Source organism: Hippopotamus amphibius, chromosome 13 (assembly GCF_030028045.1).
Source record: "Hippopotamus amphibius kiboko isolate mHipAmp2 chromosome 13, mHipAmp2.hap2, whole genome shotgun sequence".
NCBI lineage: Eukaryota > Metazoa > Chordata > Mammalia > Artiodactyla > Hippopotamidae > Hippopotamus > Hippopotamus amphibius.
Window position 1 is genome coordinate 30,378,032 of NC_080198.1, and position 26,427 is coordinate 30,404,458.

A 26,427-nucleotide genomic window follows, 5' to 3' on the forward strand; every position below is an offset into this window, starting at 1 on the left:
AATCCAAGTATCTCTGGAAGGAGAAGCAGGAAACTAGTAACGGTGTTTGCCTCCTGAGAGGGAAATGTCATAAGAGAGGTGGGGATAGGGGGAAGATTCACTCTCTCTCCTCCCAAATTTATGATGAAAAACTTTCAAACATACAGAAGAGGTGGAAAAATAGTGCAATGAATTCTCCACATGCTCACCACTTAGATTCCACAACTGTTACCATTTACTGTATTTGCTTTATCCCTATATTAATTTGCTTGAATTACTCAGAGACTCACAGTAAAATCTTTATGTCCTTTGAATTTTGTACAGTGTATAGTGTATCATCTATCCAAATAAATAAATTTATTAATAATAATACCCTCCTCTGAGGGGGTTGTGAAGGAAGGTTACATTAAATAAGATTTATATAATTAGCTGGCACAGTGACAAGCACAGAGCACCCACTCAATAAATAAATGCTAACGATTAGGACTGATATATATATATTACCATGTGTAAAATAGATAGCTGGTGGGAACCTGCTGTATAGCACAGGGAGCTCAGCTCGGTGCTCTGTGATGATCTAGATGGGTGGGATGGGGCGGGGGAGTGGTGGGGGGGAGGGAGGTCCAAGAGGGACAGGATATATGGATACATATAACTGATTCATTTCGTTGTACAACAGAAACACAACATTGTAAAGCAATTATATTGCAAAAAAAAAAAAGCTAACTATAGTCATTCTCACATTTCTCTCATTTGCTGTTAGATCCCATAGTCAGCTCGCCACCTTTGATCACCCCAAGGCAGGCAGCACAGACAGGACAGGACTGCTAGGGAGCAGAGGACAAGTCTCTAAAGAGCTCAGTGACTCAAACTGGCCAGGCACCAAGGGCCCCCAAAGGCATCTGGGCCTCTTCCCAATTCAGCCCTCTTCCCACTTTTCCAAACCTCTCTCAACTCCTCACAGGCTCCTGGAAGGTCATCGTACCCTGTAGGAAAGTGGCAAGGCCTCCACACCACCCTGTTAGAAGCAGGCCAGCGAGAAGGGAGGAGGCCTAGAGCCGCCATGATACTAAACCCTTCTGGGCTGCTCCGAGAAAACTGCTTCATGCCTACAAATACCCACCTTTTCCCATGGGCTATCTTGTAATACGTTTCACTGTTTTCAGATACCAAAAAAAGTAAAATAAAAATATAATTCAGTATGTGTTAAAAACCAAATAGACATGCTACCTAGATCTCTACATATATGTCATATAACATGTAATTCATAACATAGATACAATATAATACACATATTAATATGTTAGCATGTAATATACATGTTATCAGATAACATAAATATAAAATACAATTCAGTATACAGTAAAAACCAAGTAGTTAGAGATTCTATGCTAGCTAGGCCTTTTTCTCTACACACACTTATATGCAATATATATAACACATTATAGTACGTTATTTACATTATATATGTATATTATATTAGATTTATGTATTTATTTATTTACTTATTTAGAGACCTAATTAGCATCTCTGACTATGTGGGTTTTACCACATACTGAACTATATTTGGTCAGACTAACCCTTTTCCCCACCAGGGGAAACCAGCTGTAGATAAACCAGCTGAGTCACCACTGGCTCTGCTGGCCATGACCAACATCTCTCTGGGGCCTCAGGCCTTCCTGCCAACGCCCCACAAACCCAGAGACTTCCTCCAATCCTTGTGGAGACAGAGCCGGAGGAGTCACTTGCCCCTCAGTTCTATAAGGTGGCACTACTATTATCCCCATTGCAATAAACTGAATGTATTGTCCCCCCACAAAAGTCATATGTTGAAACCTAATGCCCAATGTGATGGTGTCTGGAGTTGGAACCTTTGGGAGGTGATTAGGTCATGATGGCAAAGCCCTCCGGAATAGGATCAGTGACCTTATAAGAAAAGAACCCAGAAAAGAAAAAAAAAGAAAAGAACCCAGAGAGCTCCCTCACCCCTTCTGCTATCTGAGGACGTTAAGACAGACATTTATGAACCAGGAAGCAGTCTGGCTGACACCAAGTCTGCTGACACCTTGATCTTGGACTTTCCAGTCTCCAGAACTTTGAGAAATAAATTTCTGTTGTTTATAAGTTACCTAGTCTATGGTATTTTGTTATAGTGGCACAAACAGACTCAAGACACCCATTTAACCAAAGACAGATGAGGTACAGATGCCATGATTAATGAGCTCAAAGTCACACAGCTAGTAAGTGGCAGTGCTGGGATGCCTATTCCTGCCAGTGCATCTTTAATACAGATCTCAATGTAGAAAAGTGTGCACATGAACTATATCAGCAAAAGTGTGGGGGAAAAGGCATGTTCAGATATTCTTTGTTGGGAGGTAAATTTGGAAATCACTATGACAATATTGAACACAATTTAAAACATACATAGTTACTTTGACCTTGAAATTCTTCCTCTAGAAATTATTCACAGATGCCTTCACATGAGTGTGCAAAAACATATGAACAAGACATTCCATTGCACCATAAATACTAAATAGTACTGGTGTTGAATAAGAGACATTTGATATACTGGAGGATGAAGAAGTTGGGCAAGGATTAAAAGCTTACTCCAATTGGCCAACATACCCTCAGCTTTATGTGAAAGGGGAGCTTGTTGGAGGACTGGACATCGCTAAGGAACTGGAAGAAAATGGTGAGTTGCTGCCTATACTGAAAGGAGAAAATTAATAAACATTAGACTTGGTGCCCAGCTGCTGCAAGAAGGACTTCATTCCAGTGGAGCAGTTCATGATTTAGTCCTCAGAAATGGATTAGTAGTAGAAAATGCTCGTCCCCAGTTACGCTTTGTGTATCTCACAAGGTTGTGCTAAATAAACGTATGTGACGTTTTTTCCATCAAAAATAGAACACAATAAACACCTTCAAGTTCAGTTAAAAAAAAAAAAGGTAAAGACCAGAAGACTAGGACATGGTGTCATGGGTATTAGTTAAATAAATTATAATACAGCCACACTCTGGAATACTATACACCTCTGAAAATGAATGAGGGAAATCTACTTGCACTAATATGCAGAGCCCTCCAAGATATATTTCTAATGAAAAAACAGCACAGGGAAGTATACGTGTCTTAAAAGCTAACATTTAAGACAACATACAGGGTGATGATTCCAGGAAAGATAGAATAACATATTCTGCCCTATCAAACTAACTGCAACTACCTAAGGATTCTGAAAAGCAAATAGTAGCAGGTTAATCAGGGAAAGAGACCAGAAACCAAAGGTCCACAAAACTGGTGGAGAGTACAGGTTTTTTTCCCTTCAGTATTGCCCAGCCTAGATTCAAAGGCACCTGCTCAAAACTTAGAAGTGTTCATCACGTGCAGTCAGAAAGAGTTCCAAGAGAAGCCCTCTCTTTCTGTTCTGAAGGTGTGTGTGTGTGGGGGGGGGGGGGGGGGGCGGTGGGGCGGGGGGAGTCAGGGGAATATCCCAGTTTGGGCTTTGTTTTTCTTTTTTCTGTTTTCCTGCCCCAGCATGCAGACAATACCTTAATGTTGGTGGCAAAGTAGGTGGTCAGATGCTTAAAACTCTAAGGGAGGGGAAATTTGTCTCTAACCAGAGGAGCTGTGATTCCAAGAGCATGGAGAAAATACCACTGCTTTGTTTCTCTCCTTGTCCTTCCATGGTCCCAGATGCAGATGTAGCAGTAAGAAGTGCACAACAGAGCAGGGAAACCAAAGCCACAATGTTAGGGACTGAATTGTGTCCCCCTCAAATTCATACACTGAAGTCCTAGTATCACAGAATGTGACTGCACTTGGAGATGGCCTTTAAAGAGGTAATGAAGGTAAAATGAAGTCATTAGGGTAGGGCTTAATACAATACGACTGGTATCATTATAAGAAGAGGGGATTAGGACACAGACATGTGCATGCTCAGAGGAAGGACCATGTAAGGACACAGCAAGAAAGCAAGGAGAGAGGCTTCAGGGGACATCAACCTTGCAGGAAACTTCACCATGGAATTTCAGCCTTCAGAACCATGAGAAAATTAATTTCTGTTGTTTAAGTCACCCAGTCTGTGGTATTTTGTTATGGCAGCCCTAGCAAACTAATACACCTATCTTTCTGGCTGGGGGACTAGGAAGGCAGGATCTAGGGCATCAGAAGTTATTGAGAACATCATAGAGATGAGAGAGACATCCCAGAAAGCTGTGTATCACCTCCTGGGCTCACCCTGGAGCTTACATGTACAGATCTGACCCTAAACAGCATATCACAAGCCTTGCCAACTGAGCTACAAGGTAGCACACTACCAGGGTCCCTGACTGACCACTGGGTGGTACACATGTGGCACTGATCCAAATAGCATCGCAAATGCTTTAAAAACTGAGCTGACTTTGGAACCACAGCTCACAGCAGTCAGGTTGAAACTTGCAACCTGAACCAAACCTTCTGGATTACCTATAAAAATGTAAATACCAACATTCTCTAGCCAGACTGACAAAGAAATAAAGACAAAAGACACAGTTTACTAATTTTAGGAAAGAAAAAGGAGATATCACTACAGACCCCACAGACTTTAAACATGAATTTTGTGAACAAATCAACATATATAAATTTGGCAACTTAGATGAAATGGACTTATTCCTTGAAAAATAAAAACAACTGAAATTTACCCAAGAATAAATAGATAACCTGAATAATCCTATATTCATTAAAGAAATAGAATTTATAGTTAAAAGCTCCACAAAAAGAAATCTTTGGATGGTTTCAAATATAAATTCTACCAAACATTTAAAGAAGAAATAAATCCAATTCTACACAACCTCTTTCAGAAAACAGAAGAGGAGGGAACACTTCCCAACTCATTTTGAGGCCGCCATAACCCTGATACCAAAATCAGACAACACAAGAAAACTATAGACCAATTATCTTTCATAAGCATAGACATAAATCTCCTCAACAAAATAGTAGCAAATCAAAGTCCAGCAATACATATGTGTGTGTGTATGTGTATATGTATGTACATACATCTCACCATGACCTAGTAGGGTGTATACCAGAAATGCAATATTGGTTCAATATTTAAAAATCAATCCATGTAATCCATGATGTTAACAAACTAAAAAAGAAAAATCAAATGATCATATAAATTGATGCAGAAAAAGTACCTGACAAAATTCAATGGCCATTCATGATAAAAGAACTCAGCAAATTAGAAACAGAGGGAACTTCCTTAGCCTGAATAAGGATTTCTACAAAAAAATTAAAACAAACATCACAGTTACTGGTAAAAGATTGAATGCTTTTCCTCTAAGATGGGGAACAAGGCAGAGATGTTCATTCACATCACTCCTATTCAACATGGGTACTAGAAGGCCAGCAAAAAAAGGCAAGAAAAGGAAACAAAAGACATAAATATTAGAAAGATAGAAATCAAATTGTCTCCTTCACAGACAACATAATTATCCAAGCAGACAATCCCATGGAACCAACAAAAAAAGCTTCTAGAAATAACAAATGAGTTTAGCAAGGTTGCAGAACATTATGTCAACACCTGAAAATAAATTGCATTTCCATATACTAGCAGTAAACTACCAGAAACCAAAATTTTTTTAAAATAACATTTACAATAGCCTAAAAAGGACAGAAATACTTAGACATAAATCTAATAAAATATATGCAAGATTTGTACGCTGAAAACTACAAAAGGCTGATGAAAAAAATCAAAGAAGACTGAAGTAAATGGATACCAGTTCTTTCCAAAATGTTCTATAGATTCAACACTATTCCAATCAAAATTCTATCAAGATTTTTTTTTGTAGCTGCAGATAAGCTGATTGTAAAACAACTTTGAAAAAGAAATGTTAGAAGACTCACATTTCTTGATTTTAAAAATTACTAGGGACTTCTTTGGTTGCACAGTGGTTAGGACTCCACACCCCCAATGCAGGGGAGCCCAGGTTCAATCCCTTCAGGGAACTAGGTCCCACATGCATACCCCAACTACCAGTTCTCATGCCACAACTAAGGAGCCCACCTGCCACAACTAAGACACTGTGCAACCAAATGAATAAATTAAATACATATTTTAAAAAATAAATAAAAAGAAAAAGTAAAAATTACTATACAGCTGTAGTAATTAAGACACTATGATCCTGAAAAAGGGATAAACACAGAGATCAATAGAACAGAATAGAATCCAAAACTAGAAACCACTCAAAATCAACTGATTTTTGCACAAAGGTGCAAAGGCAATTCAATGGATGGTCTTTTTATCAAATAGTGTTAAACAACTGGACATCCATAGATAAAAAAACTCTGGACCTAAAACTCACACCTTATACAAAAGCTAACTCAAAATGGACCAGAGATCTAAACGCAAAACTATAAAACTTTAGAAGACATCAAAGAAAAGCTTTGCAACCTGCTGTGAGGCAGAGTTCTTGGATATGACACCAAAACGTGATCCATAAAAGAAAGTTTTGGTAAATAGAATTTCATAAAAATTTACACCTGTCTTCTGAAAGTGTTGAAAGAATAAAGAGATATGCCACAGGCTGGGAGAAAATACAGTTGGCCCTCAGTATCCACAGATTCTGCACCGCAGATTCAACCAACAGAGGATTGTGTCAGAGGTCCTACTGTTACTCATCAGGGTCCTTGGACTCTTTAATCGATAGAAATTGATAAGTGGCCAGACAAGGAATTCGGGCAAGGCTTTAGTGGGACTCCTGCTGCCCTTGTTCACTCCCTGAAGGGGAGTGGTGAGATGCTTTCTTACAAGGGGTGAGGGTAGAGGTGGGTTGGCTTAGATGTTCTGCCCATCCCCTTGGTGGTGCTGTGTGCAGGGATCATCATGGTACCCTGATTTTGCTCCCAGCATCTTAGAAGTGGCAGTTGGGTTTTGGCCTTTTTGTATCTTATTGTTCATACTTTGCCCCAACTGTAAATGCACACAGTTATTTTTAGTCCCTTGTAGTTTCTTTGTATTTTATTGCCAAAGGAGATGTCTGCCCAGGTACAAGCACTCCTGTAGAGGGTCCCAGGTCCTAGCAAGTCCTGCTACTATAAGAGACTTGAGCATTCGCAAATTTAGGTAACCTCAGGATGGGAGAGATTCTATAACCAATCCCCTCGCAGATACCAAGGGATGACTATATTTACAAATCACATATTCAACACAGGGTTTATATCCAGAAAAAAAAAAAAAAAAAATATATATATATATATAAATAAAATAAACTCAACCTTAAGAAAACAAACAACCCAAGAAAAAATGGGCAAAGATTTAAGCAGACATTTTACCAAAGATAACACACAAACAGCCAATAAGCAAATGAAGAGATACTTAACATCATTACCCATTAAGGAAATGCAAATCAAAACCATGATGCGCTATCACTGCACTCCCATCAGGAAGGCAAAAAACAGGTGGCGCAGTGGTTAAGAATCTGCCTGCCAATGCAAGGGACACAGATTCGATCCCTGGTCCTGGGAAGATCCCATATGCTGCAGAGCAACTAAGCCCCTGAGCCACAACGACTGAAGCCCGCATACCCTAGAGCCCGCATGCCACCACTACTGGGCCCATGAGCTGCAACCACTGAAGCCCGCACGCCTGCAGCCCATGCTTCACAACAAGAGAAGCCTGCGCACCACAACAAAGAGTAGCCCCCACTCACTACAACGAGAGAAAGCCTGCACCCAGTAACAAAGACCCCCCCAAAAGAGCAACTCCCCAAAATAAATAAATAAGTAAAACATAACTTCAAAAAACAAATTATAATATCAGGTTTGGTGGGGCTGTGGAACAACTGGGGTGCTCATACACTGCTCTTGAGAATACAAAATGGTCCTCCAGAAAACAGTTTGACAGTCTCTTAAAAGTTAAACACACTTGCATATCACCCAGCAATCCCAATATCTCATCGTAAAGAAATGAGAATGTCTGTTCACACAAAATTCTGTACAAAAATTTATATTAACTCTATCCATCATTGCCAAAAACTGGAAACAACTAAAATGTCCTTCAACAGGTAAACAGATAGAATACTACTCACAATAAAAAAGAATGGACTGTCCATATACATGATGATATAGATAAATCTCAAAGACATTACGGTGAGTGAAAGAAGCCAGTCTCATAAAGTTATATACTGTATGACTGCATTTATGTAACATTCTGGAAAAGGCAATGGTGTGGCAACAGAGACACAGATTAGTGGCTGTCAGGGATTAGGGGTGGAGGGTGGGGTGTCACAAAGACAGCTAGAGGGAGTTTGGGGGGCTCATAGAGCCAATGTGGATCCTGATTGTGGCTATTATTACCCAAATCTATACCATCTCAGAAGCACATACACACACGCACACACACACTTAATTTTACTACATGCTCATTAAAAAAATTTTTTTAAAAACCTAACATTTGTGTAAAGAAAAGGGCTTATACACAAATAGCCTTTCTCTGTAAATAGAGGAAATGAGTAATGGTGGCTGCGTGGCAGGTAAAGGAGGTAGGGTAACTGAGGTTCAGGGGCAGGAAGGGTTATTACTTCATACCTTTCTGTCCTACTTGAATTTTTTTTCCTGCAATGGGATGAATTTCCTATTCAAAAACGTTTTTAATATTTAAAATAAAACAAAGTGCATATGGATATACTGGAATAAAATATGCAAAAATTATAAAAGATATTTTGCTCAGGCGTGGGACGGAGTTTCCTTTTGGGAAAATGAAAAAGTTCTGGAGATGATGGTGGTGGTGACTGAACAGCAGTGTGAATGTACTCAATGCCACTGACCTGTACACTTAAAAATGGTTAAACTGGTAAATTTTATGTTATACATATTTTATCACAATATAAAACAATCCAATTAGAATATGAGCAAAAGTCTTGTACAGACACTTCACCAAAGATGGATGGCAAGTAAGCACATAAAAAGGTGTTCAATATCATTAAACATTAAGGAAATGCAAATTAAAATCATGAGGGAGGGACTTCCCTGGTGGTCCAGTCGTCAAGAATCTGCCTGCCAATGCAGGGGACATGGGTTCAATCCCTGCTCCAGGAAGATCCTACATGCCTCCTGTGCACCACAACTATTGAGCCTTCGTTTGAGAGCCCATGAGCCACAACTATTGAGCCCGTGTGCCGCAACTACTGAAGCCAACATGCCTAGTGCCTGTGCTCTGCAACAAAAGAAGCCAGGGCAATGAGGAGTCCACGCACCACAATGAAAAGTAGCCCCTGCTCACCACAACTAGACAAAGCCTGTGTGCAGCAACGACGACCCAACACAGCCAATAAATAAATAAATAAATTTAATAAAGAAGTTAAACATATACTCAGCATCCACTTATACTGCTAGATACCTAAAGAAATTAAAATTTATGTTCACACAAAAATCTGTAAACCAATGTTCACAGCAGCTGTACTGGAAATAGCTAAAACTGACTACAACCCAAAAGTCCTTCAGTGGGTGAATGGATAAACTGATACAGCTGTACAGCTATTCGGCAAAGAAAAAGAGTGAAATGTTATACACACAACTACTTGAATGGCTCTTCAGGGCATTAGGCTGAGTGACAACAGTCAATGTCAAAGAGTTACCTACTGCATGATTCCATGAAATAACAAATTATAGTGACTGAGAATAGACTAATGGTTACCAGGAGTTAGGGGTGGGAGATGGTGTGTCTATGAGGTAACACGAGGGAGTTTCTCTGTAGTGATGGAACAAGTCTGTATCCTGATTGTGCTGGTGTTTACATGAATTTGTAACACATGCGATAAAATTCTGTAGTACTATAGACACACACACATACAAGAATGCATATAAAAACTGGTAAAAGGTGAATAAAGTGTCTACCTGAGTTAATAGTGTTGCACCAATGTTAATTCTGGGTTTCGACAATGGGCTGTGTTATATAAAATACTACCATTGGGCAAAGCTGGGCGGAAGATACACAAAAACTCTTGTACACTCCGTGTTTTTGCACTTCTTGTAAGTCTTCAGATCTCTCAAAAGAAAAAATTATGAGAAAAAAAAGAGGAGTAAACTATTAATACTTAACATGGATGAACCAATCTCAGTAACATTTTGCTGACCTAAAGAAGCCAGACACAAGAGCACACAGTGTATATCTCCATTTGTTTCAGGTTCTAAAACAGCAGATCTGCGGTTGCCTGTGAGGTGATATGTGGGGAATTACTTAGGAGGAGATGTGAGAGAACTTTCTGGGGTGGTAGAAATGTGCATTTTACTGTGTTTAAGTTACACCTAAAAAGATGGAGGAATGAAAAATCCCCTTTAATAAATCTTGCTTGCAATGTCCAAAAAAAAAAATTGGTCAAGGCTGTGGAGATTGAAACTTTGGATAAAGGAATTTCTGATGATGGACAACCCAAAGAGACTGGAGGACAAATGCTCCTGGAACTTTGGAAAGATTTAATGCTGAGACAGAAGTGGCCTAAATGGCCAACTTATACTTTCCAATCCTTTTCTGTAAAATCCAGTAAGCATATGAATGTAGACTGGCTTTAAAAAGATTACAGATTTAAAATTCAGCACTTTCATCTTCTGTGCTTTTTACTCCGAAACATAAAATTATGCGTAGCTTTTCCAAACTGGCCATTTGTAGAGTTTAAAAGGAAAGCACATATACTGATGAAGATACCCAATGTGTCTGAGATGTCCGAAGTCATTATTTTAAAAGGAAATTCTCACCTGAGGCCAGCTGAGTCCTCTGGAGTCAGCACTGCCTTCCTGACTAAAGTGGCCAGACTAGCTGCACAGACTCAGGTTTCCAGGCTTTTTTGGATCTCTGTGTAAATAGTGTCCCAAGAATACCGTCCTTTGTCTAGATCACAATCCAGATTCTGGCTTCTCTTTGGGTCATTGTTCCCTTACCTTGATGTCTCCTTTGGCTTTGTAATTTTAATCCTGAAATCTTTTTTTTTTTTTTTTTTTGGCTAAGCTTCATGGCTTGTAGGATCTTAGTTCCCTGACCAGGGATCATTGAACCCATGCCCCCTGCAGTGGAAGTGCAGAGCCCTAATCACTGGACAGCCAGGGAATTTCCAATCCTGAAATCTTTTAGTGCTGGATGGTGGCACAGGTGGGAGAGGCGGGAGAACTGACTCACATTTTCATTCTAAACAGAACCCAGAAATCCATGAGGGCTGACATCTCAAATTCAGGGATCTCCCACAGATGTTGTGGCTGTCTGGAAAGTGCTGGGGTTTCCTGCCAAGGAATTGCCAAGTGGAGAATGTTGCTCGCCATCGTGCTCTACAAGGATTGGGTCATTAGCCACTGCAGTCACTGACCATCAACATACCCTGAAAAGTGTTCAGGACGGAGACTGACAATGAGGTACTCTATGCTCTGAGAAAACTGACAGAACAGGCCTTCAGATAGTTAGATAGTTTCAGAGAAAAATTTATGAACCCAATTTCTTGCATCTTACTATACTTAGAAAAGCACTAAAAATCATTAACTAAAGTATCTACTCATGACTAGCAGTAACGACATACCAAGATGTGTGCTTGACTGCAAACTCTTCTCCAAAATCATGTATGAGCTGACCTCCCCACTTACCTGTTCAGAGTTGTTCCTCTGCCCCATGTGAGAGACAGTCGCCTGGGGTACAGTCCTCAGTAGGTCCCCACATAAAAAGAAACACAGAGCTTTCAGGTTGTGTGCTTTTATTTCAGTCCACAGACTGAAGGGACTAGATGATGGTAAACAGACTAGATAGAAGGTCTTGACTTCATCCCTTAGAGACTATCTCTCCATTTTAAAGACGATGAAGCAGAGACCCAGAGATTAAAGGCCATCTCTACACAGCTACACCCAAATTTATTTCTCTAGCACTAACTAGCCTCTAGCTCCAGGCTCCTGTATTCAACCTGGGTATGATCCATCATTTAAATGCAGCTTATCCAGAATGGATTCTTACCTCCCACTTGCTTTCAGGCTCTCCCCCTCCCCCACCCATCCAACAACAACAACAAAAAATCCAAATTTTCCTCAACTCTTCCCCTTCCCTCAGGGCAATCCTATTGATTCCAGTTCCAAATATATCTCAAACCTGTCACCTCCTCTTCACGCCTAAACTGCCCTCTAGTGCGAGTCTCTCTGTGCCAGACTCCCTGGGGTCTCCCTGCTTCTCATTCTCATCCCCCTCCTCTCATTCTCACTCAGCAACCAGATCCATTCCTGTAACCTAGTCACTGCCCTGCTGCACTGGCTTCCCAGAGCTCTTACAGTAAACCCACATTCTAAGATTGCAAACCGACAGCCTGCAGCCCTCAGAGACGTTTCTGAATGTGCTTGGGAAGGGTGAGTACTGATGGAGTCCCCAGAGGTCCTACCTGATCCCCTCCCCGCCTTCCCCACCGCTCCATCCTCCCTTCCCATCTCCCACCCCCGCCCCGCTCGAAATAAGACCGATGAGAGGAAGCTTCCAGAGGCTTTCCTAGTCGGATGTTTGGCCCCATAAGGTCCTCTCCAAATGCGGGTTGTTGTTAACTCCCTCCCAGGCAGGACCCCAACTTTCACTTTAGGAAGCAGTGGGGAAAAACTACCCTTTAGAGTCAGTCAGATACTGGCTCATTTAACCAATCCCTGCTTCAGTCTACCCATCTGCGAGACGGAGCCAATACTACTAATTACCTGAGAGGGTTCCCGTGAGAATTAAATAACAGCGCCTGGCACACATGAAGGCTCTTGTTCACATTCTAAAGAACCAACAGACAGTGCTTCCAGGGGAACTAGTCTCGCTTGTGAGATTATAAATCCCCAGTCACCAAACTGGGTATAAGCGCTACTTCGTACCCAAAGGAGCTCAGTGCCTGCAGAAGCCTGGCCTAACTCTGAAGGTCCCTCGGCATCGAGTTATGCTCCTTCGAGTCTGACTTTCGGTTCCCGCGCTCCAAGTACCGACGCGCAGGGACGTGTTCCCGGCATGCAACCCGCGCGCCAGCTCTGGATAAACTCACTCCTTGGCGGCTGCAGACCGGGCGGAGAGACCACCCATACGCCTCCCCGGCCCCGCCCTTCGCCCCCTGACGCCCTGGAGGAGGCGGGGCACGCAGGCGCCGTGCCCTGCCATTGGCCCGCGCCGGCGAGGGAGACGCGGTCTGACTCGTCCGCGGCCCTGCTCTACTGTCATTCGGCGGCGGCTAGAGGACACGGGCAAGATGGCGGTGGTGGCTGGGTTGGCGCGGAGACCCCTCGAGCAGGTAGGCAGCGGCTCGCGGGGCCGTGACCCTGCGCGATCCCTGCCCATGCTGCGTCCCCTCTGAGCGTCCTGTCTCTCTCTCTCTCTCTCTCTCTCTGTCTCTCCCCGCGCCAGGTCTCCGGGCTGCTGCGGAGGCGCTTCCACCGGACCGCGCCGGCTGCACTGCAGGTAACTGGCCCGGACGCTAGTCGGGCTGGGAGGGGGTCCCTCGTCCTGGGGCGGAGGCTGGGGTCGCATGTCACCCGCGCGAGGCTCAGTGAAATCAGGCGGCCGATGTGAGGGAACTAGATTTGAGGCTTTTCCCCTCGCCCCCCCCGCTTAAGATTTTTTTTTTTTAATCGTGGTAAACTATTTAACAGAAGTTACCGTTTTAAACTGTATATTCAGTGGCACTAAGTACATTCACCACGTTGTCCATTCACCACCAGAACTTTATCATCATCCCAAACAGAAACGGTACCCACTGAACAATAACTCTCCATATCCCATTAGCCCCTGGTCCTCTGTTGTACCTTCTCTGCCTATGAATTTATCTAGTCCAAGGACCTCCTATAAATGGAATCGTGCAATATTTGTTCTTTTATGCCTGGCTTACTTCATTTAGCATGTTTTCAAGGTTCATCCGTGTTGTTGCATGTGTCAGAATTTCATTCCTTTTTAAGGCTGAATAATATTCCGCTGTAGGCATATACCACATTTTGCTTATCCATTCATCTTTGATGGACATTTGGGTTGTTTCCACCTGTTGGATTTGTGAATAATGCTGCTGTGAATATTGGTGTGCAGTTATCCGAGTCTCTGCTTTCAGTTCTTTTGGGTATACATCTGGAAGTGGAATTGTTGGATTGTATGGTAATTCTGTGTTCAACTTTTTGAGGAATTTCCCTCTCTTCCCTTTTTTGTTACTGGAGGAGTCTACCAACCTGTGTAGTAAAATAACTCCTAGATCCTGAAGGCAAGGTGTTTGGCAGTGCCTGGCACCTAGTGAGTGCTCAATATGTAGTATTATTTAGGCTTCCTTGACCACTCTCTGCCCCACAGTATACCAAATGTGGAAATAAAATTACCTGACATACTTTTCTACTTAGGAAACCACCTACGAGCTGGTCTGGCCAGCAAGCAGATTAAGCTTAGCAGCACATCAGGAAAAGTGTTCAGTATACTTCTCATTTACACATCCAGTCACAGACTGGCTATGAGTGATAGAAATGTTACTTTTAGAACTTTCTGAACTTTTAAAGAGAACCCTTTTCTAGTGATAGTTTTTATATTGTGTGCTGCGGGCAGCCTAGGTCAAGAGAGAGAATCTCAACAGTATTCTAAGTAATCCTGTAGCTTATTGACTGCTTTCCCATACCTGTGACAGGTGACAGTTCGTGAGGCTATAAATCAAGGTATGGATGAGGAGCTGGAAAGAGATGAGAAGGTTTTTCTACTTGGGGAAGAAGTTGCCCAGTACGACGGCGCATATAAGGTAACCAAGTTACAGGAAAGCTATACAAAATTGAGGTGGCTGTTTGCCCCCAGTACAATTAAAAGGAATGGGGTCATTGCTTAATTGTAGGTTAGTCGAGGCCTGTGGAAGAAATATGGAGACAAGAGGATCATAGACACTCCCATATCTGAGGTAAGCCTTCCATCAAGAAGCAGACCTTTGAGGGGCATGTCTGTTGAAGTGTACTGTTCTAATTTTTGTGGATTTTTACTTACGTTTGTGTTTTACTTTCTAGATGGGTTTTGCTGGAATTGCTGTAGGTGCAGCTATGGTATGTAGTCCTCTTTATGAATCACATCCAAAGAGGTTACTTTTAACATGAACTTTTAAAAACATTGCTTGAATGTTGGGGGAGTGAAGTGGTTGTTTGCCACTCTAAATTGCTGTTTCTAGTCTTTTTTAACATCTGTGTTTTTGATTTGACAGGCTGGGTTGCGGCCCATTTGTGAATTTATGACCTTCAATTTCTCTATGCAAGCCATCGACCAGGTGATAAACTCAGCTGCCAAGACCTACTACATGTCAGGGGGCCTTCAGCCTGTGCCAATAGTCTTCAGGGGACCCAATGGCGCCTCAGCAGGCGTAGCTGCCCAGCACTCGCAGTGCTTTGCTGCCTGGTATGGGCACTGCCCAGGCTTAAAGGTGGTCAGCCCCTGGAGTTCAGAGGATGCAAAAGGACTTATTAAGTCAGCCATTCGGGATAACAATCCAGGTCAGTAGAGTGACGTGTTGTGGGTCTCTTTTGAACATTAAAGAAACTAAAATGAAATATCCGCATAGAAGGAACCATTAAAGACTTCTCATTAGGCTTAGACATATCACGTAAAATGCTAATGATTTACAGGTATAACAAAGGTAGGAAACAATGTGGTGTTCTTCTTATTTCTGACTACAAGGGGGCCAGTTAGGTACAGGAGAAATTTACTGCATACCTACAACACTGTTTTAACCCCACAGATAAAATCAGGATTGCCCAGACTACAGATGTCTGTACCTACACTATCCAAAGGCCACTGGACAAGATAGGCACAAGGCTTCCTAATTAGCACAGTGAAACTTTTCACAGAATGAAAGAGAGTGTTGTATAGACATTTTTAGTCATGTGGTCACTTTGGTTTCAATATTTATATTTTGCAGTGGTGGTGCTGGAGAATGAATTGATGTATGGAGTTCCTTTTGAACTTCCCCCAGAAGCTCAGTCAAAAGATTTTCTGATTCCTATTGGAAAAGCCAAAATAGAAAGGCAAGGTAAGAGAAATTAGTATACACTTAAATATTATTTGTAGTCCATCCCTTCTATTTATCTTGGTCAAATTCAGTATAGAAGTCACTGCCCTTTACTCTGACTAGGAAATTATAGGATGAGTTCAAGTTTAAAATGTGTCATGCCCTGATTGTGCATTTATTTGTGCTTTTCTAAATCTCAGTCCAGTAGATTTGAATTTCATCCCCAGGAAGGCTGTCACATTCCTCATCTCACTGGAATGAAGTTGAGTTTAAGATTCTACAAATGAACAAGAACCATAGCTGGCTGCAGAGCAGAACAGCATGTTTGGTTTCAGCCTGACCTATGATCTGTGACCGCTTTGTTTCAGGGACACACGTAACCATAGTTTCCCATTCAAGACCTGTGGGCCACTGCTTAGAAGCTGCAACGGTGCTATCCAAAGAGGGAATTGAATGTGAGGTGAGTGAACATTCACTTGTTCTTAAAGAATCAGAAAGGTCCCCTTAAATTTAAATTAAGATTCAGAAAGAGGAGTTTGAGTTCCATAACATGTTAATTAGATATAAAATCTTGCTTTGTCACTTAGTTCTGCCTCTGCTTAAAGCTGGGAACCTACTTGCTTTTCAGATACCTAGCTTTTTACCACCTAGGGTCTGGATCTTCTTAGTATATGTTTTGTCAAGTTAAGATCCACCCTTGGAGCTGGAGGTTGGGAAAAGGGAAGACTTAGAAGTCATTGAGTCTAACCCTTTTATATCTAGGAGGTACCACGTGCTACACTTGGGCAAGTTATGTACTCTAAATCTCTGTGTCATCATTTATAAAATGAGGATAACACATTTCCTTCCCCATCAGGGTGGTTGTAGAATTGTACTTACTGTAGTGCCTGGTACACGGTAAGCAGTCACATGTTAGTTATTATTTTGATGAGGAGGAACTTAGGCCAAGGGAGAATAAGTGAGTTCTGTAAGTGAAGAGAGCTGCTTGTAGTGGAGATAAAGATTTTTGTTTTAATTACAGTTTCCTCTTTGACATTTTGTTCATGAATAGGCAGATTATGTTTCCTTAGACCCAAAAACTAACAGGAAACAAGAAAGGCAGTGGCATTATGGGGATAAGACTGTATTTGTGAGGCAGGGGCTCTGTAAAGCAGTCTACCATCTGACCTGTTTAGGTGATAAACATGCGAACCATCAGACCAATGGACATTGAAACAATAGAAGCCAGCGTCATGAAGACCAACCACCTTGTGACTGTGGAAGGAGGCTGGCCACAGTTCGGAGTAGGAGCTGAAATCTGTGCCAGGATCATGGAAGGTATTTCAGAGAAACTGAGTCCAGAACAGTTAAGCTGTAATAAACACTGTGTAACAGGACAAAACAGTGAAAAGCTAGGGGTGGTCAATTGATTTGACTTGGTATTTTCCCTTTGGGTAAATGTTTTAAAAAGCAGGACAAGGAACCAATTCTCTAATTAGCATTCCTTTCAGATTTCCTCCTGCAGATCTTCCCTCTTTGGGCAGCCATACCTGCTGTGCGGGTGCTGGTGCTCAGCGGGCTCTTCTGACCTCTCTCATTTGCGCCTCCTTCCCTCTTAGGCCCCGCGTTCAATTTTCTGGATGCTCCTGCTGTTCGTGTCACCGGTGCCGACGTCCCTATGCCTTATGCAAAGATTCTAGAAGACAACTCTATACCTCAGGTTAAAGACATCATATTTGCAATAAAGAAAACACTAAATATCTAAGTTTGGACTTGAATTTCAAGTCATTGGGATTTACTTAAAATACTTGCTGACACTTCATCTGGATTGTCCTGTAAGAACTTTTGATTCATAAAGTTATCTCTGAAGCAACAACACAGATGTTTTTGTACTGGGAAGAGGTTTAAATGTGTTTGTGGAAAAACGCTCCACTCTCCTGCTTTTTTTGTCTGTTACAATAGCCATGTTCTTTGAATAAGATTAATGTAAAATTTTATCCTCTCACTAGAAGGACAAGGTATAAATGTGGCAGGCTTCTGATGAAAGATGTATCCAAAAAAGGTAACTTATATGTAAAAATAAAAGCATATAATGCACATTTACTGTTAGATTGTTCTGATAAGGAATGAAGGAGTTTCTCACTGTGGTGAATTGTATTTTTACATTCTTGAGATACTAAATGTGGGGCAGAAGTCTTAAAATTCTATCAAGAAATTAGTGCCATCAGGAACTAATCACTAATCATTAATTTCCTAGACTGCATCACTTACTTAAAACAGGAACTTGCCCACCGACTCTTCAAATGCCTAATTCCAGTAGGTTCTCTTTAAAGTTAAACCAAAACCCGTGTCACGTATTTTTCCCACTGCCAACAAACACACATTCTGCCATATACTGCCCTCTTCAGAAGCTGAGACGGAAAAATCTATAACTAAATTTAAATTAGTTATAGAAGCATACAGGTGGTACCTAATTAAAACAGGAAGACAGGATGGTTTAGCTCATTAATTAAGAGGGAAAATATGACACAAAAGAAAATATAGATAGAATAGGTAGGAAGGAAACTTTAGAAAGGTACTACAGAAAGTTCCCATTTAAAATATCTAGCCAAGCTACAACAACACATTTTCTTGACATTGTTTATTTTCATAAAAAATAACAGCTGAACGTTTATCACAGATTACATGAAACTATACACAATGACATTCTCTCTGCATAGTAACCAACACTGATGTGTGTAACTTGAATTTTTAGATGGATTATTTATAATCCTTTAAAGTGCAGTTTATTTAAGGGTTTAAGCAAATCATAGGATAAAGGATCTAATAAATGAATAACATTAAAAAGATGACATATTTGGATAAATCTTTCAAAAATCAGAACTGATTTCTACAGATGCCAAATTTACTTGTGTTGTAATAATAACCCCCCAACAAACTCTAAACTTGACTTAATTGCTGAGGATTAAGAAGATCCTCTAATTGGCAAGAGCTTTTTTCTGATGTTAACATTTTTTTGTCTGTTCAGTACATACTAACTATAAAAGGAACTAAGAGTCCAGAGTAGTTCCTTTAGCAGCCCTGAGTTCCATAACCACAATGGAGTTCCTGTTTGAACTTAAGAGAATGTTACAAACTTTCCCCGTTCTATTTGAGAGGAAAATGAACTCAGTTGCTTCTCTGACTCTCAGTGACATAACTATGCTTTGGGCTACAGTGTTAATGGCTACGATGAAATTAAGGTAGCAAAAATGGGAGTTATCTAAGAAATAACCAGAAAATGCTTTAGAATAGAGAAATGAATTATGAGAGGAGCATTTCTAGGAGCTCTCTGACAGGATAGGAGGGATTGCAACACAAAGGCCATTCACCGCTGTGACTGTATATTGTCATTTTTTTGTCTATTTCCTTCCATTGGTGGAAATAATTGATTCCAATATGCTGCTGCCCCCAAAAGATGACCATCAGAGGATGAACAAGACTCCTTTACAACGGTAATAAAGGAGCTAAATATTTCTTAAGGCAGCAATGCCAGCCTGACTTCATTCTACTTGAAGACTATTTCCTTCTTGAAAAGCCACTTACATGAGCATCTGCAAAGTCGTATGTGGCTGTACTGGCTCACCAATTATTCATCCAGAGAGTGGGTACTTTAGGGGTTGGAAATGGAAGGGAAAAAAAATAACTTTTCCCTCCAAGTGTAAACAAAAAGCTTTAGCCGATCTTAGGAGCGCTGTGATCACAGGTTTCGGCTTTCCTCAAAGTTCCTTTTTGGAAATTCTGGATGGAGTTGAGTAAGGCCCCTCGGCTCACGCCATTCACAGCCTGGGGCAGAAGCTGTGTGGGTGCCTCTGTGCTCTCAGGAGGCAAGGGAGCTGCTGGTGGTGGAGGCGGAGGTGGAGGAGGTGGAGGTAATGCGGACATCCCTGTGGAGGAAAGGGGACAGTCAGTATCTTCCCACACACCCTGCCCACGTGCTCCTGCTCAGGCCTGGGCAGAAAGGACTTTGGTGAGACTGCAAATGTTTTCCCTCAGAGGGGCCAAGAAACCTTGGACTGTGTGATTTTTAAAAAATACCGAACAAGAACATTAGAAGCATTGCAGGGGAATTAATTAAAAGTTGCCGTTTCTCCCAAATAACAGTCATGTGAGAAAAGACTGAACCAGTATCACAGATTACATGAAACTACACATAGTGACATTCTCTGCATAGAGGAGGCTCTACCTCCACTTCCAAATTTTAATAATGGTCCCAAAAGAAAAGTTCCCTTAGCTACTTTCTCCAGGTTCCAGGCAGCGCCACCTACTGCTGAGCTAGCAACTGAAGACAGGCATGTGTAGCACAGAGCTGGCCTACCGGAATATCCATTACTAGTGAGGGATGAACAGTTCTTCAGCTGTTCCAGCACACACAACACTTGAAGGGCATGAGTTAACATAAAATGGCAAATCACTTAGGATTCTCGGCAAGGAACCACTGTCTGCTGGGTTATGGGCTCCCCAGGGGCATGTCTTTAATAATCATTTCCTATTAGGTTGCATGAAAGAAATATAAAACACTAATAATTGTTAGCAATGCACAACAAAGGGGCAGAGGGCTTTCTCTCTCCAGCAGTGGTATTCTCAAGGAGGAACCTCCCTCAAGCACCCTTGTTTCCACTGTGGCCCAACCCAGGAACAGGATGGAAATGCACTAACCCTACATCTTTGCTGAAGCATCAGGGGAGCCTGGAATGCCGAGCTCTACCCTGGTGTGCAAGGAGAAAGAAACTGCATAGGTACCTGAAACTTCCCTTAGCTTTCAGGCACACAAACACTGGGCTCTCGAATGTTAGAGTTCTGAATCAATGAACGGTCCTCTCAGGAAGAGATAAACACTAGGTACAGAAAAAAACCCTGCTGGGACTTCCCTGGCCGTCCAGTGGTTAAGACTCTGCGCTTCCAATGCAGGGGGCGTGGGTTTGATCCCTGGTGCAGGGAACTAAGATCCCGCATGCCATGTCATGCCACGTGGCATGGACACGAAAAAAAAAAAAAAAGAAGCCCTGCTTTAAAGAACTTGCCTGTGCGCCAGTTAGTTGCCCCATTTCCTGCGAACCCTGCAGTTCCCCATGACCCCACACTCTGTTTCTAGCCTCACCCTCCACCCCATCCTGCCGCAGTGAGACATTCTCCTAGGTGGCTCCCCCACCCCCTCCCTCAAACTGCTACTGAGCCCTGCTGACCACAGGGAAACATACCAGCCACTACCTGGGTTTATATGGGTGAGTGGTCAGGATCATCAAAAAAATACTTCAGTAAGTGCAACCTTTTTACCAACTGTGATAAGGCAACGGTTCAAGTACCGGATTTCATAGAAAACCACTTACCTTCCTTTATATCGTTTACCCAACCCTAAGGCAGCTGAAATTAAAGAATCACACAGATACACACACTCATGCTCTGCAATACTGGAATTCTCAAAGAATATAGCAATACAAATAAACAGTAAATACAGACAAATGAACACAACGTCATTTTCACTGGTTCTACGGAATAACAACTAATGAATGAAGTTCTATTATGTTCAGTGCCAGGGTGGATGATGGGAAAATGTTCCTGGCTTTACGTTTCAGGGCTACAGAGATAAAAAGGACTTCAAATCTGAAATGACTGTTGCGATGAGAAGAGCAGGGAGAATCAGTGTGTGATATAAGCATTCCTCTGAAGAGAGTTCTTAGAAAGTGACCCGTGAAACACCAGGAGGAGGGGAGACGGCCTCTGAAGCCTCTTGGAACTCAACGGCAAAGCCCGCAGGAAAGAGTGGGCACCAGTGCCCTCCCAGCTGCCCCCTCCCTTCCCCAGCACTCTCACCCAGTGGCCAGAAAAGGGCAGCAGAATCCGGACTTGACGTGCAGGGCCCAACATGTACCAGAATGCGTGCCTGCACTTCTGCCCCCCAGCTTTGTGCTTTGACCCTGGCAGAAGAGTCAGTGCAGCTTACGGACGAGAAGACAGGGCTGCAACAGCACTCTGCTCTACTAAAGGCACAGAACTGGCCATCCAGGGACCGGCTACCCTTCTAGCCCAGGATTCTGGGAGGCTAGAGATGGGCCTCAGGGACTGGACTTGGGTACAGGCTGCCATCTTGGCACAGAACTAAAACCGCTTGGCCCTCATGAAGAACAACCCTTGACTTCGGCCTCGTCACCAGGCACTCGAAAGTGCAAATCCACTACCACAGAGTTTGGAAATTGGGAGTGGTGTTCCGTACATGAATCTTCATTTTCCAAGTGAAGCTGAACTGTCTAAACGACTCACGTTGAATATATAGGTAGCATAAATAAATATGTGGTCCAAAGTGCACACCTGTGCCTACGAGAGGTGCTGAGGGCTGTGCGAAAGGGGACTCTGCTCGTCCAGGAGGAAGGAGCAGGGTCACCTGAGGCCCCTCACAGAGGGCCAGACCCACTGTCAACGGCCCGATGTCTCACGAGGTCCACCTCTCCTCGCTGGGCCTGCAGCAGCCAGGGCAGGGCCTGGAACGTATGATCAGGGCCAGGAGCAGCTCAGAACCCTCTGGAAGGGGAGAGCAGGGCCAGGTCTGAAGGTCAACACTGTTGGAGGCAAGAACACAGACCCAGGGACTTACAGTCTCTGGTTACAGGCCCCGCCGATTTTTTTCTTTTTTTTCAGCCTTTCCTTTTTGCCTCTTCTGTGGTCCACAAAATTCCTTTCAAGGTTCACTGGGGCTTAAGCTACAATACGCTGGTAATGGTGTGGGAGGGGGAGTGTTAAGAAGGGGCCAGATCTGGAGCTGGCTCTTCAGCCTGTGGCAAACCTGGGAACTGGCCTACTGCCTGGGCTCCCCACCCCTCAAACGTGAGGGAGTCCCCCCGCCACAGGCATCCTATCGCCCTCATCCCCAGGCAAAACCGGATTCCATGTCAGACGGACGGCCAGCTGGATTCACCCAGCTTTGAAAAATACTGGCCTGTAACACCCCAGGATGAGGGACCTCAGAAACAGTGTCTCTTCTGGGATGAGGTCAGTCCTGGTCTCTCCAATCTCACCTTCTCTTAGACAAAACCCCCAGAGGCAACCACTCGACCCTCCCCAGAACCCCAGATGGGAGCCTGGCGATCTAGGAGAGGCCCTGGAGCAGGCCACAGATGGCTGCAGCGACAGCGCAGGTCAGATCCAGACAGGGACGCCTCGCCAGGAACATCCGCCCCAGCCGCGTCCAAGGGCACCTACGGGGCCCCTTGCCTTGGGCCGGACCTACCAGCTCCCCTCGAGAGGGAGTAGAGGGCAGCAACTCTGGAAGCAGGCAGCCCCCAGCTCTGGGGAACTGCCTTTGCCTTTTACCCCAGAAAGATGGGGAGACTGTACTCATGTCCCGACTCAAGTATTATTATTATTATTACTATTATTATTATTATTATTATTATTATTGCTTAAAAAAGAACTGTGTTCCCTAATGTCAGTTATAAAAGCCAGTAAGTTGCTTCCCTGTGACCAGGAATGCTCCTACCCAATGCCTTTTTCCCTTTGTCAGAGTAACAAGGAACCAACATGTGTGCAGCAACAGGACTGTGAGATGCCAGTTTCCAAAATTAAAAGACACCAAAATGCCATGCAGTTAATCTGTAGGTTTTAGAGCTGTATTTTAAATCTAAAATCAGAGTGAAAATGAAGATTTTGAAGGCTGTGATGGAAATGAAATGAATGTAAATGAAGTCATGGGTGCTTTTTAAAGATGCTGTATTTCATATAAATATTCAGATGAGGAAATTGTCTCGAATCTGCTTTCCCATTTGTTCATCACTTCAGTGAACTAGACACACTGGGTCCCATTTCGCATACAGAAACAGAGCATCTTTAAAGTTAGAAAAATCAGTATAGCTTACTTTACCGAAAATTCACGTTCAAAATGGTGCATGCTCTACTGAAAACAGCAAAGAGAGAGAGAGAGAGGGGATACAAGTTATTATTCAGATTTCAGTTTCATTTAATCAAATAGTAAGAGACAGTAACATATTAGTCTGAATCACATGCTCATTATCCTCACTGCCAAACTAGGATATACTTCACTTAACCCCAAGAAGCACCGGTTTGGAAATACAACTGGGACCCTTTTAGAACATGGCAAACATACTAACAGAGTAAACAAAGAATCACTTTCCTCTTCATTCTTTTTTTTTTTTTTCCTTCCTTTCTTCTGAGATATTTTTAGCTATTTACAAGCATGACACTCACTTCAGAAGACCCATCACGGTTTTAGCTCCCCTGAAAACGGGAGTGGGGCCTGAGAGTGTACCTAGTTCTATCACTAAATAAGGACAGTTTATCAAGAGGGGAGGAAAATTAGAACCCATCACTTTCCCAAGCAAGTCTTCTGTGGTCTAAAATAGAGATTTTTTTCTTTTCAAAGCTGGGAAGAGCAAGAACACAGGGACGTCTAAGGCGGGGCCCCTCCCCTGGAGGTGCTGGGATCCAGAGGCTGAAAGAGGGCAGTGAGAAGTATTAGCTTACTTAAGGCTGGAAAACCATTTTTTAAAAAAAGTCAGGAGTGCCCTGACAGTCCGGTGGTTAGGACTCAGTGCTTTCACTGCCGGGCCCGGGTTCGGAATTATGATCCCAAAAGCAAAAAAAAAAATTAAAAGGCAAACTTTTTCCCTATCTTCTTTTTTTTAAATTTATTTATTCATTCATTCATTCATTCATTCATTCATTTATTTATTTATTGGCTGTGTTGGGTCTTTGTTGCTGCACATGGGGTTTCTCTAGTTGCGGAGAGTGGGGGCTACTCTTCGTTGTGGTGTGTGCTCTCCTCATTGCCGTGGCTTCTCTTGTGGAGCACGGGCTCTAGGCACGCGGGCTCAATAGTTGTGGCACATGGGCTTAGTTGCTCCACAGCATGTGGAATATTCCTGGAGCAGGATCGAACCCGTGTCCCCTGCATTGGCAGGTGGATTCTTAACCACTGCACCACCTAGGAAGCCCTCCTATCTTCTTTTTAACTGACTAGATTCCAGGTTAATTGTGAAAGATAACTCTTTCCCTGACAGTGAAACCCAGAGTCCCAAACCAATCTGCCCCACTGCCCAGAGGAGAATCCCCTCCTCTGAGGAGGGGCTGGTCAGCGAGGCCCATGTGGGGCAGGGCAGGCTGACCACTGACCTGGGGCAGCTCTGGGAGAATGCCGGGGACACTACCTGCCCCACCCCACCCCCAGCAGCTGAGGACCCTGGGAAGGAGCTCACACGCTTGGGCTTGGAAGCAGGGAGGAGGGCTGTGAGCCGGCAGAACAGAACCAACACGCTGTTCAGAGAAGCAACACAGGGCAGGCCTGTTCATCCCAAAGACGCAAACTGCTTTATGTTTGTGTAGTTTGAGAAAAAGAGGCAATTCTGATGGCTAGAGACATCGATTTTGAGCCTAGAATAGGTTTCAGACTTTGACCTGGCTAAATAAATTCTGGAAGCGCCAACATTCTAAGTGAATTCATCTCTTCTTGTGCCTTATTTATTCTTTTTTTTAAATTTTTTTTTTTACTTTAGTTGTACAATATTATATAAGTTACAGGTGTGCGATATAGTGATTCAAATTTTTAAAGGCTGTACTCCATTTATAGTTATTTTAAAATATTGGCTATATTCCCTGTGTTGTACAATATGTCCTGGTAGCTTATTTTACACATCATAGTTTGTGCCTTATTTATTCTTGACCCTCCTTCCTGCTATTCAAGTTCTCAGTCACTCTGTGCCCACAAGGCCCTGTTTTCCCTCCTCTAGCTCTCCAGAGGTCAAACCTCCCTCTCTCTCCAGTCATTCTCATACACTGGGTTTCTACAAACTGCCAGTCTCTCTCTTCGAAATTACTGCTTAAAATGATAAACTGTAAGCAAGAAGGGCTATAATTCTCTTGCAGGGCATTCATAGCTTATACTTGACAGAATGTTACTGCTTATAAAGCCCTGTTGCGTACATTATCTACCTCATAAAGACCAGTCATTCTCTTAAAAGACAGCTTCACAGCACGGAAATCATTTGTCCAAGGCCACCTGAAAAGTGGTGGAGCTGTGATCCAAGCCCGGGGTTTCTAACACTTCTTTCAGGGCTCATTTCACGCCAGCCAAGCATAGCACATAGCAGCACAGGCCGCGCCGTGCAGCCGAGAGCGCAGGCGCACAGGACAAGTCGGGTAGATGAGCGAGGACAGAGGCAAGCCTGAGTCCTGGCTCTAGGGCCCCCCGCGCGTGCGGCCTTAGTCAAAGTCCCTTAGCGCCACGAGAGCCTCCATTTCTCTGCCGGATGCAGCTATACGTATAATCCCTGCTCATTGGATAGGAAGGTATTCATGAGGATTAAATAAAACAGTAACTATAAACCACTGAGAACAGTGCCTCGCACAAAACAAGCCATCAAAAGATGTTAAATACGGTTATTAACAGCAGCAGCAGCAGCAGCAATAATTTGGGTCTCCTGCTTACTACGCTTTCCCCAAACACTCTTTTGCAAA

The 26,427-nt window shown here is 42.9% G+C and overlaps 3 protein-coding genes across 13 annotated transcripts in view; 1 reads left to right on the forward strand and 2 right to left on the reverse strand.

The window, feature by feature from the left end:
- KCTD6 (potassium channel tetramerization domain containing 6) overlaps positions 1-12,965 on the reverse strand; it is a 47,382-nt gene extending 34,417 nt beyond the window's left edge. The window contains exons 1-2 of one of the 3 annotated variants that reach the window (XM_057704566.1): positions 12,656-12,965; positions 11,579-11,633 (exon numbers count right to left, since the gene is read on the reverse strand). In XM_057704566.1, coding sequence (XP_057560549.1) covers positions 11,579-11,633; positions 12,656-12,701 — 101 coding nt within the window. In that variant the 5' untranslated portion in view covers positions 12,702-12,965. Of the gene's footprint in view, positions 1-11,123; positions 11,270-11,578 lie in introns of all 3 variants that reach the window. The other 2 variants (XM_057704565.1, XM_057704564.1) reach the window with 2 other exon arrangements.
- Positions 12,966-13,001: 36 nt separating this feature from the next.
- PDHB (pyruvate dehydrogenase E1 subunit beta) lies at positions 13,002-18,071 on the forward strand. Its single transcript, XM_057704563.1, has 10 exons — positions 13,002-13,224; positions 13,338-13,391; positions 14,590-14,697; positions 14,788-14,850; positions 14,954-14,989; positions 15,145-15,430; positions 15,856-15,966; positions 16,314-16,405; positions 17,121-17,262; positions 17,544-18,071. Exons 1-10 carry the CDS (start codon positions 13,183-13,185, stop codon positions 17,687-17,689), a joined length of 1,080 nt encoding a protein of 359 aa, XP_057560546.1. The 5' UTR covers positions 13,002-13,182; the 3' UTR covers positions 17,690-18,071.
- A 479-nt stretch (positions 18,072-18,550) lies between these two features.
- The window catches only part of PXK (PX domain containing serine/threonine kinase like), a 76,029-nt gene continuing 68,152 nt past the window's right edge, over positions 18,551-26,427 (reverse strand). For all 9 annotated transcript variants that reach the window (XM_057704559.1, XM_057704558.1, XM_057704557.1 and 6 more), the window contains one exon: positions 18,551-19,850. In XM_057704559.1, the coding sequence (XP_057560542.1) occupies positions 19,639-19,850 (212 nt within the window). In that variant the 3' untranslated portion in view covers positions 18,551-19,638. The remainder of the gene's footprint in view (positions 19,851-26,427) is intronic.